Below are 13847 nucleotides of genomic sequence, written 5' to 3' on the forward strand. Positions count from 1 at the left end.
AGTCGAAACAAAACCAGCTGCTAAGGCGGCGGCCGCGGGGCCGGGACGGGGGAGGGGCGCGCCGGAACCGGAACCGACCTGACGCCGGAACCGGAATCGAGAGCGGGTTGCCAGGGCCCGAAGAGGGCTGGCGGCGGTGGTGTAGCTCGGTGAGTGGGGCGGGCCGCAACTCTCCAGTTTGATCGCAGCGGAGAGGCCGCTGTGCTGGCCCCCGGCGGCCTGTTCAAGGTCATGGGCTGTGCCAGCCCTGACTTCTGAGCCCCGCGGAGTGCCGGGACTACTGATGCCGGCGGAACCGTTACACTTCGTCCGTGGCCGGCCTCCTTCCACAAAGAAGATTAGCGGCGAGCTAGGGTGGCTTCCTGGAGGAGGTGGTGGCAGTGGGGTTTCGAAGATTGGAGCTGGGTCTCGGCCCTGTTGGGGCGCTGGTCTGTGGTCAGTAGCTCTGCGCAGCCCTGTAAGGCCAGCTCGGGTCTCTAGACAGCTCTATTCCCGCCTCGAAGGCGCTGGAGCATAGTGGGAGGTTAGCGACCCTCTACTTGGGCCTTGGATACAAGGAGGCGGAAGGAGGTGTACGCTCTCCAAATCTGGACCTGCCTCATACCATTGCCACATTTTGCCTATTGAAGAGTATCTTACCACCTCCAGTTTCCAGCCCCTCCCCCACAGTAACAGACTACTCACTGTCTTGCTACTTGCTTAGGCCGGTCATGACCCTTCCAGGGATCCAAGATTTATGGTTCTTCCCTGCCCTTGTTTTAGTATCTGGATTTGATAACTTCATTTTGGATGGATATGTGGCCCAGAATCCACTGAAAGGTCTGCTAGAAATTGGGTAGAAGGTCTCTGTGGCTTAGAGCTGATAAGTGAAGGGACTTGGGTAGGAACATGATGATGTTCTAATTTCAAGCTGGGTGCCCATCATGCCTTAGCACTGGAGTTAGCCCATCTCTGCAGTTGAGAAGAGGAATCCCTTTGGGGATGGGGAAAGACCAAGTAATAAAACAACCACTTTCACAACAAAGGTGGAGCTGACAGGAGGCAGGTGGGGCACCTTAGCACCAGGACCTTTTCTGAGTAGTGGCAGCACTGGGCTGGACCTACTTTCAGTTACAGAGCCTGGGCTTCCTGCTGCTTGATGGTCTCTGCCTTTTCTGCCTTCCTCCTACACCTTCTACTTCTCCAGTGGTGACTAAGCAGCAAGTGAGAGTGAAGAAAAAAGGGAGCACCCTACTCAGAGCGCCAGCCAGGCCCGTGGGCTGGAGCCATGGCTCCTGTCCAGAGGAGGATCCTGGTCCCGGGCCATGACTGCTTTGACCTGGCACCTCCTTGTGAGGCTTCCAACTTTGTGGGTTTTTATGCAGGTATACAGGAGCCTTGGCCAGAAGTGATTGCTGCTACTTGCATTATTTATTCTCTCTTCAGAATAGTCTGAGAATATCCAGGGTTACTTTAGGTGGTAAGGAGATATTAGAGTTAGGAGTGTCCTGGGTTGCTAAGCCCTGGCTATAGTCAAGGAGCATGTTGTTGGGCCTTGACAGAGATGATTGATCTTTTTTCATTAGGCTGTTGGTTCCTTGTTGGAGAATTTGGCCACAAAGAGTTGCCAAAATAGCTGGACCAGGAAGAAAGCGCCGCAGCCCTGACCCAGACGCTGTTGCCGACCCCGGAACACTCTGGCTGTCAACCAAGCGGCTCAGAATGTCGGGCGGGGCCAGTGCCACGGGCCCAAGGAGAGGGCCCCCAGGACTGGAGGAGGCTACTAGTAAGAAGAAGCAGAAGGATAGAGCAAACCAGGAGAGCAAGGATGGAGATCCTAGGAAAGGTGGGAATGGCATTCCCAGAGTGTTCATGGCCTCCTTCCTTCCCTCTTACTGGGCACACAGATTGGGGGTTGGGAGATGACTGTTTTGCTGCTTTGTCTTGGTCTGATACTCAGAGAAGGCCCCATACCAGCCTGAGTAAAGCTCTTGCTTTGAGCCTGGGGTCCTTGATTGAGATCCAGAAAATGGTGTCTTGATGTGGTAGGGTCTTTGGGACTGGCTCCTCATCATTTCCTCTCTGTTCTTTATTTTGTTGTCAGGGTCAGTGCCCACTCCACAAGAGGAGCATACCAAAGAGGGTAAGTAATGAATAGGACTTTTGAATACTAAGGGAGGAGATGGAGTACTGGGAATTTAGCTCCCATCTGGAGAAGTCCCATTTTGGTTGGATCTATTATCAGCAGCTTGTGAATTCCTTGTGATTTTTTTATCATTCCCCTTACAGAGTTGTTGCTTGATTGGGGACAGAATGAAAATGAGGTGATTGTCAAGCTGCGTGTGGGAGCAGGTCCCTTGCGACTGGAGGAGGTGGATACTGTTTTCTCAGACACCAACTGTGTGGTGCGGCTTCCAGGTGTGTCCGTCTGCCTTGACCACAATAGCGTATTTGAATTCTTTGATATCCTCCACCCCATATCACTGCTGTTACTTTGTCTCTAGGTGGTCAGCAGTGGGGTGGTGTCCTTTATGCTGAAATAGAAAGTTCTTGTGCCAAAGTTCAGGCCCGTAAGGGTGGAGTCCTACAGCTGGCATTACCCAAGAAGGTGCCTCTGCTCACATGGCCCTCTCTCCTGGTAAGTTCCTGTAAAGGGAAGGGTAGGGATACACAGTGCAGTCTTCAGGGCCTCACTATTATATTTTTTGGCAGAAGAAACCTCTAGGGACCCAGGAGCTGGTGCCCAGGCTGCGGTGCCAGGAGAATGGGCAGGAACTGTCTCCCATTGCCCTGGACCCAGGCCCTGAGCCCCGCCGGGCTAAGCAGGAGGCCCGGAACCAGAAGCGGGCCCAGGGCCGTGGTGAGGTAGGCTCAGGGGCTGGCCCCGGGGCCCAGGCAGGGCCCAGCGCCAAGAGGGCTGTACATCTCTGCAGAGGGCCAGAGGGGGAAGGGTCCAGGGATGGCCCTGGACCCCAGGGTGATGCCCCACCCTTCCTGGCTAATCCAGCCCCCCAGGTGAGAACTAGGTGCCTGTTTGGGTCTTAGGAGATGGGGGGAAGGAGTATGGATTGGAGTGGGGGCCACCTGTTGGACCTAGGGCTGATTCTGCCCACAATCTTGCTACAAATAGGTTGAGGCTGAAGAACAGCTCTGTGTACCACCACTGAATCCGCAAACCTGCCTCCTAGGCTCAGAGAAGAATTTAGCCCTTTTGGCAGGAGAGAAGTCAGTGTCCCCCAGGAATGACTCAGTCTCCCCAGCAGTGGCCCAGATCAGAGACCCTGGGAAAGATGACCATGTCAAAGAAGAGATGACAGTAGCAACAGATGCCGCAACGTTGGTGGATGGTAAAGGTGGGGCTGGGGATGGGCAGGCAAAACCCCAATTGGGTTGCAGGAATAATGGGCTGGTAGGGAGTAGAGTAGCCATAGACTGGAACCTATCCTGGGTGGTACTGAGCCATGGTCTCGACATAGAGCCTGAGTCCATGGTGAACCTGGCATTTGTCAAGAATGACTCATATGAGAAGGGCCCGGATTCAGTGGTGGTGCACGTGTACGTGAAGGAGATCCACAGGGATACCTCTCGAGTACTTTTCCGTGAACAGGACTTCACACTCATCTTCCAGACCAGGTTGGTGGTGGGCAGGAGCCAGGGCAGATGGTATGCCTCGAATGGGACCATATGCCTCATGCTTTTTCGTTTTTATTGTTCCTTTTGCCCTGCATTTGCAGGGATGGAAACTTCTTGAGGCTGCATCCGGGCTGTGGGCCCCACACCATCTTCCGTTGGCAGGTGAAGCTCAGGTGGGTGGTGCCCGACTCTACTACTGTCCCTGTCCCACCTGGGGCTCCTTCCTCCTGGTCTGTCTAACCTGATACCTTCTCTACCTAAGTTCCTGAGCTCAGCCTTTTCCTGCAGGAACCTGATTGAGCCAGAACATTGCACCTTCTGTTTCACGGCTTCTCGCATCGACATCTGCCTCCATAAGCGACAGAGTCAGCGCTGGGGAGGGCTGGAGGCCCCAGCTGCACGAGGTCTGCACACGAGCTCCCTTCATTGCCTAACCCTGTGTGACTGTGACCCCCATCCCTGCCACATGCTGCTAACCACCAGCCCCCTCATTCCCCCTTTTTAAGGTGCAGTGGGTGGTGCAAAGGTTGCCGTGCCGACAGGTCCAACACCTCTGGATTCAACCCCTCCGGGAGGTACCCCTCACCCGCTGACAGGCCAGGAGGAAGCCCGGGCTATGGAGAAAGATAAATCTAAGGCTCGATCCGAGGATACAGGGCTGGATGGTGTGGTGACCCGCACAACCTTGGAGCATGTTGTCCCAAAGCCAGAGCCACACCTGGCCTCGGTGAGAATCTTGGGTTGGGAAGGGCCAAGAATGGAGGCTGAAGAGCCTCAGGGATGATCTCTCATGGCCCATTTGCTCCCACAGCCCAAGCCCACATGTATGGTACCTCCAATGCCCCACAGCCCTGTGAGTGGAGATAGCGTGGAGGAGGAGGAGGAGGAAGAGAAGAAGGTGTGTCTGCCAGGTTTCACTGGCCTTGTCAACTTAGGCAACACTTGCTTCATGAACAGTGTCATTCAGTCTCTTTCCAACACTCGGGAACTTCGGGACTTCTTCCATGGTGAGAACAGGGCCAGGAGCCTGAGGTATGGGCAGAAGGGGTACCTTTATTCCTCACTCTTTTTTTTGCTTTCCTAGACCGTTCCTTTGAGGCAGAGATCAACTACAACAACCCACTGGGGACTGGTGGACGTCTGGCCATTGGCTTTGCTGTGTTGCTCCGGGCCCTGTGGAAGGGCACTCACCATGCCTTTCAGCCTTCCAAGTTGAAGGTGATCTGTGGCCATTCTCACCCTTGGTTGGAGAGGGTGGGGAGGGTCAACCAACTGTGAGTGCAGTGGGTGCTAAAGTTTTACACTCATACCTTGGCCCCTGCATCCAGGCCATTGTAGCAAGCAAAGCCAGCCAGTTCACAGGCTATGCCCAGCACGATGCCCAGGAGTTCATGGCTTTCCTGCTGGATGGGCTACATGAGGACCTGAATCGAATCCAGAACAAGCCATACACAGAAACTGTGGACTCGGATGGACGGCCTGATGAGGTGGGGGTGGAGGAGGTCAGAGGGTAGATTTGCCTCATATGCATCCTAGCTCCTAGGTTTCCTTAGTTCTTACCACTCTCCTCCTCAGGTGGTGGCTGAGGAAGCATGGCAGCGGCACAAGATGAGGAACGATTCTTTCATTGTGGACCTATTTCAGGGCCAGTACAAGTCGAAGCTGGTGTGCCCTGTATGTGCCAAGGTGTGATGGGCTTCCTTGGGAAGAGGCCCTCTAGTTAGGCTCAGCTTGACTAGTTAAATTTGATTCAGAGACATCTGCATTTTCAGGTGCTACAGGGTAAAATTGGGGCAAGGAAGCTACAGGGAGGCCTTAGATTCCTGTGTGGGCTAAAGAAGTCAGGCAAGGTAGGCTTCCTGACTGAGGCAAGAGAGATGTTTGAAGTCAGGGTATGGTGGTGCAAGTGTTTATTCCTGCAACTTTGGAGATAGGAAGATTTCAAGTTCAAGAGTAGCCTTGGCAATTTAGCAAGATTGTCTCAAAAAGTAAAAATAAAAATAGCTGGAGATATTGCTAAATGGTAAAGCAATATGTTCATTCTCCAATACCACAACACACACACACACACACACACACACACACACACGGAAAGGTGTGTGGGATTCAGGTAAAGGGAAAATCAGGAAAATGGCTAAGCTACCAGAAAAGGGGAATTTTGTCAGAAACGGGAAAGTGGGGTTTTTCTTTCCTGGTGGACCTTCCTGCTTCATCTAGTGTTAAGTCTGAGAGTTTGCTGATTGGCAAACTCAGTTTGCTGAGGGCCCTGAGAGCCATCGGAGGGCCTTTGTTAGGATCTGGGCACCAACATCTTGTCTCTTTGTAGCCACCCAAATGCCACTTCTGTATCCACAGGTCTCCATCACATTTGACCCGTTCCTTTATCTGCCGGTGCCCTTGCCACAAAAACAAAAGGTTCTCCCTGTCTTTTATTTTGCCCGAGAGCCACATAGCAAGCCTATCAAGGTGAGGAGTAAGCCCCTATTCTATGCTATTCCAGAGAACTGGCCCACCTTTCCCATTGACACACCTTCCCCGTTGTTGCCACAGTTCCTGGTGAGTGTTAGCAAGGAAAATTCCAGTGTGAGTGAAGTTTTGGATTCCCTCTCTCAGAGTGTCCATGTGAAACCTGAGAACCTGCGTCTGGCTGAGGTAAATCTGTTTTTCCCCAGGCTCATACGTATATAGACGTGCATCGTGTACTTACAGCATAGACAGTTGTCTAGTCACTTGCATCTGTACGTACACATGTGAGTGTACATGTTCAGGTATTGGGTAGAGGTGCCCTCAGTTCCTGGTCATCCAGGTTTACTAACCTTTTCTGTGGTGTACTCTAGTGCCTTTCCTGCTTTAGAAGCTTAAGCTGCAGGATTGTCCTACCATTTGCTGTGGTTCTCCATCCAGTTGCTGTTTCATTTTATCCCAGATCCTCCCCAAAATTCCTTCCCTTTAGCCTTGCAGTCCCATTTGTCTCAGGGACCTAAGGGTGGGGAGGAGGATCCTCAAATTTGGCCTCTCCATGATAATGTGTTGTAGTCTTAGCAGGACCTCACTAGTTATAGCAGGATAGAGGCCTTCAATGTGGAGAGCAAGTGTAGGGGATCCGTGCCCATGACTTTTTCTTTCAGCACCTATACTACCTCTTTTGGCTCATAAACCAAGTTGTAGACTCAAGTCATGGGCAGTCTTTCTGCTCTGGGTCACTGCTAGGGAAAGGGCTTATCCTCACATGGGATCTGTGTCCTTTGTCCCCAGGTAATTAAGAATCGCTTCCATCGCATATTCCTGCCCTCTCACTCATTGGACACTGTGTCCCCATCTGACATGCTTCTCTGCTTTGAGCTGCTGTCCCCAGAGTTAGCTAAGGAACGGGTAGTGGTGCTAGAAGTACAACAGGTGAGTTGAGGGTCAACCTGATGGCACAGGGTCCTGGTGGTAGGGGCACTCCTTTCTGACTTTGCTGAGCCAGACAACCCACGTTAGCGCCCCCAGGTGCCCAGCGTCCCTATCTCCAAATGTGCCGCCTGCCAGCGGAAGCAGCAATCAGAGGATGAAAAACTGAAGCGATGTACCCGGTGCTACCGTGTGGGCTACTGCAACCAGTGAGGAACCCAGTGGTTTTCCCTGACTCTTCCTCTCCATCTTCCACACAAAGACACCACATATAGTTTAAGCCCTCCACCTGCTACCCTACTTCACCAGACCCTGGGGGAGGCAGACTGGCATACCTAATTTCCAGGGCTTCAGACTAGCCCCAATATATAGTTGTAGGAGATGGAGTAAAGCCTTATTCTTATCTTCCCTTCCCTTCTAGGCTCTGTCAGAAAACCCATTGGCCTGACCACAAGGGTCTCTGCCGCCCTGAGAACATTGGCTACCCCTTCCTGGTCAGTGTACCTGCCTCACGCCTCACTTATGCCCGTCTTGCTCAGCTGCTAGAGGGTTATGCCCGGTGAGTGCCCAGAGGTTAAACTAGGATGGGATGGATGAGGAGAAATGATATTCAGAGGCACCAGATGGGTTGGTGAGGACTTTTCCTTGCCTTACTATCTATTGCCAGGTACTCTGTGAGTGTATTCCAGCCACCCTTCCAGCCTGGTCGCATGGCCTTGGAGTCTCAGAGCCCTGGCTGTACCACACTGCTCTCCAGTAGCTCCCTGGAGGCTGGGGACAGCGAGAAGGACTCCACTCAGCCTCCTGAGCTCCAGCTGGTGACCTCTGTGGCTGAAGGGGATATGGGGGTCCCCCAGGTGTGGGCATCTCCTGATCGGTGCCCTGTGCCTAGCACCAGTGGAATTTCTTCTGAGATGCTGACTAGTGGGCCTATTGAAGGTACTTCTTTGCCTCCTGTCGAGAGGGTGTCCCGGCCTGAAGGTAAGATCCAGTTAAGGGCTCCAAGCACTGTGATGGGAGATTGGGGGAAGATTGTTTAGAGCCTGGTGGGCAAGGGAGTTCTGACTATCATGTTCTCTCATAGCTGCTGTACCAGGATACCAACATCCAAGTGAAGCCATAAATGCCCACACATCCCAGTTCTTCATCTATAAAATTGATGCATCTAACCGAGAGCAGCGGCTAGAGGATAAAGGTGTTTGAAGCTGTGGGAGGAAGCCATGAGGATAAGGGTTGAAGTGGCTGTTCTCCATAGCTTCATGACTCCTATTCCTGTTTATCTATAGGGGAGACCCCACTGGAGTTGGGTGATGACTGTAGCCTGGCTCTGGTTTGGCGAAACAATGAGCGCCTGCAGGAGTTTGTGTTGGTAGACTCCAAGGACCTGGAATGTGCTGAGGACCCAGGCTCTGCTGGTGAGGCTGCTCGCGCTGGCCACTTCACCCTGGACCAGTGCCTCAACCTCTTCACACGGCCTGAGGTGCTGGCACCTGAGGAGGCCTGGTGAGTATAGGGCAGCAGACAGGTAGTGGGGCAGCAAGGGAGGGAAATTGGCTGGTCCTGACCTTCTTCTGTCCCCTATCAGGTACTGCCCACAGTGCAAACAGCACCGTGAGGCCTCCAAGCAACTGTTGCTATGGCGCTTGCCAAATGTGCTCATTGTGCAGCTCAAGCGCTTCTCCTTTCGTAGTTTTATCTGGCGTGACAAGATCAATGACTTGGTGGAGTTTCCGGTTCGGTGAGTGATGGATCTTGTCATGCCTGTGGGCAGAGCAGAGGGCCAGAGGGCATCCTGGGCACCTGCTAACCATTTGTTTCACCCTTCCTTTATTGGGTCTGCAGGAACCTAGATCTGAGCAAGTTCTGTATTGGTCAGAAAGAGGAGCAGTTGCCCAGCTACGACCTGTATGCTGTCATCAACCACTATGGAGGCATGATTGGTGGCCACTACACTGCCTGCGCACGCCTGCCCAATGATCGCAGCAGTCAGCGCAGTGACGTGGGTGAGGGCATACACAGCCAGCAGGATAGGTGGTAGGGGTGGTGGTACATGCTGTGTTCACACTCTTCCCACCCTGCTATAGGCTGGCGCTTATTTGATGACAGCACAGTGACGACAGTAGACGAGAGCCAGGTTGTGACACGTTATGCCTATGTACTCTTCTACCGCCGACGGAACTCTCCTGTGGAGAGGCCCCCCAGGGCAGGTCACTCTGAGCACCACCCAGACCTAGGCCCTGCAGCTGAGGCTGCTGCTAGCCAGGTGAGGCTTGGGGAGGCTTTACAGGCTAGTGGGGGCCAACTCAGATTGTGGAGAAGGGATTGGGGGGGCACAGCTTTCTCTTTTCCAGCCATAGCCCCTTTGAGCCTTGGAACTCATAGAAGTTGCAGACATAGTTCCCTAACATTAAAGCTTCACCCAGAGGCATCCTGGTGCCCTAGGGATATTCACTAAGGTGCACACATGTACAGCAACACACTGCCACAGTGTGCACAAAAGCACAGGTCAAGCAACTGCTCTGAACCTTACCAGGCATGTGCTTTGAACAGACTAGATACGTGATCTCTCCCAGCTTTCTTCCTTTTACCCTCAACATGCTCACAGCTGAGGTGACAGCTATCTCCGTTGAACCTTCAGGATCTTCTGTATCTTTTACTCACAGCATGTCCTATAGGCTCCTTTGGTGGGCATAGTCACATCATTTTTCTGGACTGGCTGGCCCTTCTCCTCCCTTGACCCCTCTCTGTCAGGCTCAGAGAAATCCTTCAGAAGACAGTGGTCTGGATATGGGCAGTCCCCAGGAGATTTCCCTGGGGTTGGCAGGCCTATCTTTCATGAGCCAGCTCATTCTGTGGGAGGCTTGACCTAAAAATATTAACCAGGTAACCCACTACCCATCCCCATGAGATGCTGCTACATGTGGGTTGGGAAGCTGTGGAGGAGATCAAAAGGCTAACAGGATTTGTAATAGCCTTGAAATTAGCCACCTGCTTACTCCCTGCTGCTTGATCTGGGGCTTTAACCCTATTCACCCCAGGCAGGACTGTCATGCCCAGGGGTCTCAGGGACACTCGGTCCTTCCCACCCCTGGGTGCTGATGGCCGTTTCCACATACCGTAGGCTTCCCGGATTTGGCAGGAGCTCGAGGCCGAGGAGGAGCTGGTGCCTGAAGGGCCGGGGCCCCTGGGCCCATGGGGGCCCCAAGACTGGGTGGGCCCCCCGCCACGTGGCTCTACCACACCAGACGAGGGCTGCCTTCGGTATTTTGTCCTGGGCACCATGGCAGCTTTGGTGGCCCTTGTGCTCAACGTGTTCTATCCTCTGGTATCCCAGAGTCACTGGAGATGAGCTCATCTGCAGGCAGCTGCTAATGAGCTGTCCTTCCTCTCTGCCTCTCAGGCCATGCCTGCTTTTGGTGGGGAACAGCTCTGGGCTTTGGGCCTCAGTGTGCATCTGATGGGAGAGGGTGGTGATGTTGCCCCTGCACTGGCAGAGCATCCTAGGGTGGGTAGCCATCCATCTGTCTGTCCAATTCCTCCTCCTGCTCTGACCCTTGGCCTGGGGCTTGGCCCTGCCCAAGCAACTTCCTGTATTTAAAAGTGTTAATAAAGCGAGACTATTCAGGCCCAATCTCGTCTCTGTCTCAACGTCGCTGCTGTTTGCGCCTGCCTTGGGGCCCTCCCTTGGGTGCCAGGGCTCTGAGCCAGCACCCCCGGGATGCCAGGCAGCATGCTGGGCAGCCCCCAACCCCTGTCCTCATATTCTGTTGCAGGGACTAGGCCCTGGCCAGGCCCCCGAGGTGGCCCCCACGCGGACAGCCCCTGAACGCTTCGTCCCCCCTGTGGACCGCCCAGCCCCCACCTACAGCAACATGGAGGAGGTCGATTAGCAGGTCCCTGCCTGATGGGGGAACTGGGTTTGGGAGAATCCCCTACAGTGGCCATATCTTTGCCATTTCTCCTTCTCTAACCCAGAGGACACTGGCTCCATCAGTGGGGAGTTGGGGTGTATGATTTGGGGGTGGGGGCCTCACAGGTTGTGACCTCTTGTCAGCTTGGTCCCCAGTGGGCCTTGTGGCTTTTCCAGCTGCCTCCAGTGCTGCGTGATTTGATTCTCAGTTTTACCTTCAATTCTTCCTGACCTGCATTATAAACGTTATAATTTTATTCTAAAAATTGTAATTTTTTTTTTTGCATTTTCGAAGTGATTGCTGCTGTTTAAATATATTTTAAAAATAAATAATAAATAAGCAGACTTAGTGACTTTGATCCACCACATCCTGTGGGATGGTATTCCCTCCCTCTCCATCTGGTATGTTAATGTGTGTCTGTATATTAGAGACCCTAAAAGTACTCTAGTCAGGGGAGATGGTGGAGCCACAGCTCATTCCCTGTGGGTCATGAAGCCCTAGTGTCATCAGCTCTCTGGAGCTGCCGGCTGCCTTGTCATCACACTGGTTCAGAGTGCCATATGGAGATGACTGATTGGCATCACTATCAAGATCTCAATACATCTGAGGAGTGGAGAAGTGCTCTGTGAACCTCTGGATGCTAATAGTATGGTATGAAAGCTGGAGACACTGGAGGACTTGGTGTGGGGTTGGGAGGTCCTGTGGGTATCTTTTCTGTTTTCAAGTCTTTGCTGTTTGAAAACCATCTGCATTCCTCTTGGGGAGAACAGAGCAGGAAGAAAACTACTGTGAGGAAGATTCTGTTCTAAAAAAAGAACAGAGCTGGGCATCATGTCACATGCCTATAGTTCCAACAACTGGAGGCTGAGGCAAAAGGATTGCAAGTTCCAGGCCAGCTTGACCCTGTCTCAAAATAAGGTGGGCACAGTGGTGCATGCCTGTAATCCCAGCAGCTGAGGAGGCTGAGCAGGAGGATTGTGAGTTCAAAGCCAGTCTTAGCAAAAGTGAGGTGCTAATTAACTCAGGGATATGGCTGGGGAAATGACTCAGTGGTCCAGTGTCCCCGGATTCAATCCCCAGTACCAAAAGTAAGTAAGTAAATAAATAAAAAGGGTTGGGGATGTGGCTCAGTGGTAAGCACCTCTTCTAGATCCAATCCCTGCTACCAAAAAATAAAAAAGGACAAGACCAGAACTAATCTTGTCTGGCTTTATATTAGAGGGAGAATACTGGATCTTTCCAAGCTGTTTCTTCCCTTAAGAGCCCCTGAGACCTTGGCTCCTGGCAACTGTCCCAAGCTATTCATCTACAGTCATTGGCAGGTCTGTTCAGCATCACAGCCTATGCAGCTTTATACGTGCACTTTGTGAGATGCTTTCTTACAGCCAGGCATGGTGGCACACACCCTGTATTACCATCAGGCAGAGGCTAGAGGAATGCAAGTTTGAAGTCAGCCTGAGTAACTTTTCTTGGCACTAGGGATTGAATCCAGGAGTGTTTTACCACTAAGCCACATCCCCAGCCCCTTTTGAGACATGGTCTCGCTAATTTGCTGAGGTTGGTCTCAAACTTGTGATTCTTCTGCTTCAGCCTCCTGAGTTGCTAGGATTATAGGCATGTACCACTGTGCCCTGCCAGTCTGAACAATTTAATGAGGCTCTGTCTCAAAGTTAAAAGGGGCTGGGGATGTAACTGGTGGAGAGTGCTTGCCTTGCATGCATGAGGCTCTGGATTCAATCCCCAGTGCCACAAAACAATTACTTTTCTCCTGATAATGCTGCCTCTTTTATTTTCCAATTGTTTGAGGAGCAAAAATACTTATGAGACAGGCATTTAGAGAAGTGGAGCAGCAATAAGAGGTTAGGCAGTGTCTTGGCAGTCCTGTAGGTTGATCCCCATTCCCAATTTCATGTGGCTCAGCATTCAAGTCTTGCTAGTAGTTCTTGGCCTCAAATGGAGTTGGGTGGCAGGGAGTAGATGGAGCTCCTGGGGAGGTCTAATCCCATGACCAATTTTTTTTTTTTTTTTCAGTGGGGACAACCTAAGGGTCATGTGGGGCTGCTGGCTGTGGAGATGACTTTGAGCTAGCTGCGGTCTTGCAGAGATGGTGGAACTGCTAACTTGTTTGCTGGTATTATCAGCTATGATGCTGCTAGAGGGCCTGCTATGTAGGCATGGGCTGCAACAGGATTGTGCTTTAATGTTAGTAACCCTGTTACTGCTGAACCCATGATGCCTAACCCCTCTGTGGAATCTGCATGAGGCTGCTATGACCACAAGGACTGTGGCCTCTACTGCTTCTATGCCATCCACTTATGCCAGAGGGACCTGTTCATTGGCTTGGCTGCTCAGCCCTATCCCATGCCCCAGTGTTCCTTGCTGGCTGCTGCCTGGCTTTTCTCTTTCTTTTGCTTTCCTGGAAACAGGGCCAGAAGCTCCTGCAAGCAGGTTAACCTCCAGACTGGGGCCATAGAACTTTTGCATTTCTACTTTGTGTAAATTATGGTTCCAGAGGACTAGCTAGACATCCTCTATTCCATGCCACTTCCACTATGACATGCTTGGTGGCACCAGTGGAGCTACTATGTGATCCTGTTGCATGGAGCTTTAAGGTCCACAGGGTACAATGAGGAAACCAAGGGAGTATAGATCCTGACCTCACTGAGGGGGCCATCAGTAGACTTGCAGGCCTTGCCGATGGTAGTAGCTGTGCTACTTGAAAATTTTTTGATGGCATCAGGTGCCAAGAGAACAGTGGCAGTGGTAGGCACTGTGCATGGTTCTGCTCATAATGGGCACCTTTGTGTTGGACTGGACTCCTGCAGCTGCAGACTTGCTGGTCTGCATAGCCACACAGTGCTGGTATGGCTATGGCTCTGCTTCTAACTGCTATTTATTTATTATTAATATTTTTTGGTACTGGGAATTGAA

The 13847-nt window shown here is 52.2% G+C and overlaps 1 protein-coding gene across 19 annotated transcripts; it reads left to right on the forward strand.

The window, feature by feature from the left end:
• Nucleotides 1–44: 44 nt before the first annotated feature.
• Usp19 (ubiquitin specific peptidase 19) lies at nucleotides 45–11239 on the forward strand. 19 transcript variants are annotated; one of them, XM_076867566.2, is made up of 27 exons: nucleotides 45–149; nucleotides 1566–1825; nucleotides 2084–2122; nucleotides 2269–2397; nucleotides 2484–2617; nucleotides 2692–2994; nucleotides 3110–3326; nucleotides 3456–3612; nucleotides 3714–3785; nucleotides 3901–4016; nucleotides 4119–4339; nucleotides 4424–4619; nucleotides 4697–4830; nucleotides 4941–5099; nucleotides 5188–5298; nucleotides 5968–6078; nucleotides 6163–6264; nucleotides 6868–7008; nucleotides 7096–7214; nucleotides 7427–7564; nucleotides 7673–7986; nucleotides 8090–8200; nucleotides 8292–8508; nucleotides 8591–8743; nucleotides 8848–9008; nucleotides 9090–9268; nucleotides 10779–11239. In XM_076867566.2, exons 2-27 carry the CDS (start codon nucleotides 1702–1704, stop codon nucleotides 10893–10895), a joined length of 3975 nt encoding a protein of 1324 aa, XP_076723681.1. In that variant the 5' UTR covers nucleotides 45–149; nucleotides 1566–1701; the 3' UTR covers nucleotides 10896–11239. The 19 variants fall into 19 exon arrangements, with proteins under 19 accessions (XP_076723681.1, XP_076723680.1, XP_076723669.1 ...); XM_076867565.2 differs by lacking the exon at nucleotides 10779–11239 and adding an exon at nucleotides 10127–10769 and having other exon boundaries at nucleotides 3110–3332; XM_076867554.2 differs by lacking the exon at nucleotides 45–149 and adding an exon at nucleotides 156–435 and having other exon boundaries at nucleotides 3110–3332.
• The last annotated feature ends 2608 nt before the right edge of the window (nucleotides 11240–13847 follow it).

The sequence above is a fragment of the Callospermophilus lateralis genome, chromosome 10 (genome assembly GCF_048772815.1).
Source record: "Callospermophilus lateralis isolate mCalLat2 chromosome 10, mCalLat2.hap1, whole genome shotgun sequence".
NCBI classification, from domain to species: Eukaryota; Metazoa; Chordata; class Mammalia; order Rodentia; family Sciuridae; genus Callospermophilus; species Callospermophilus lateralis.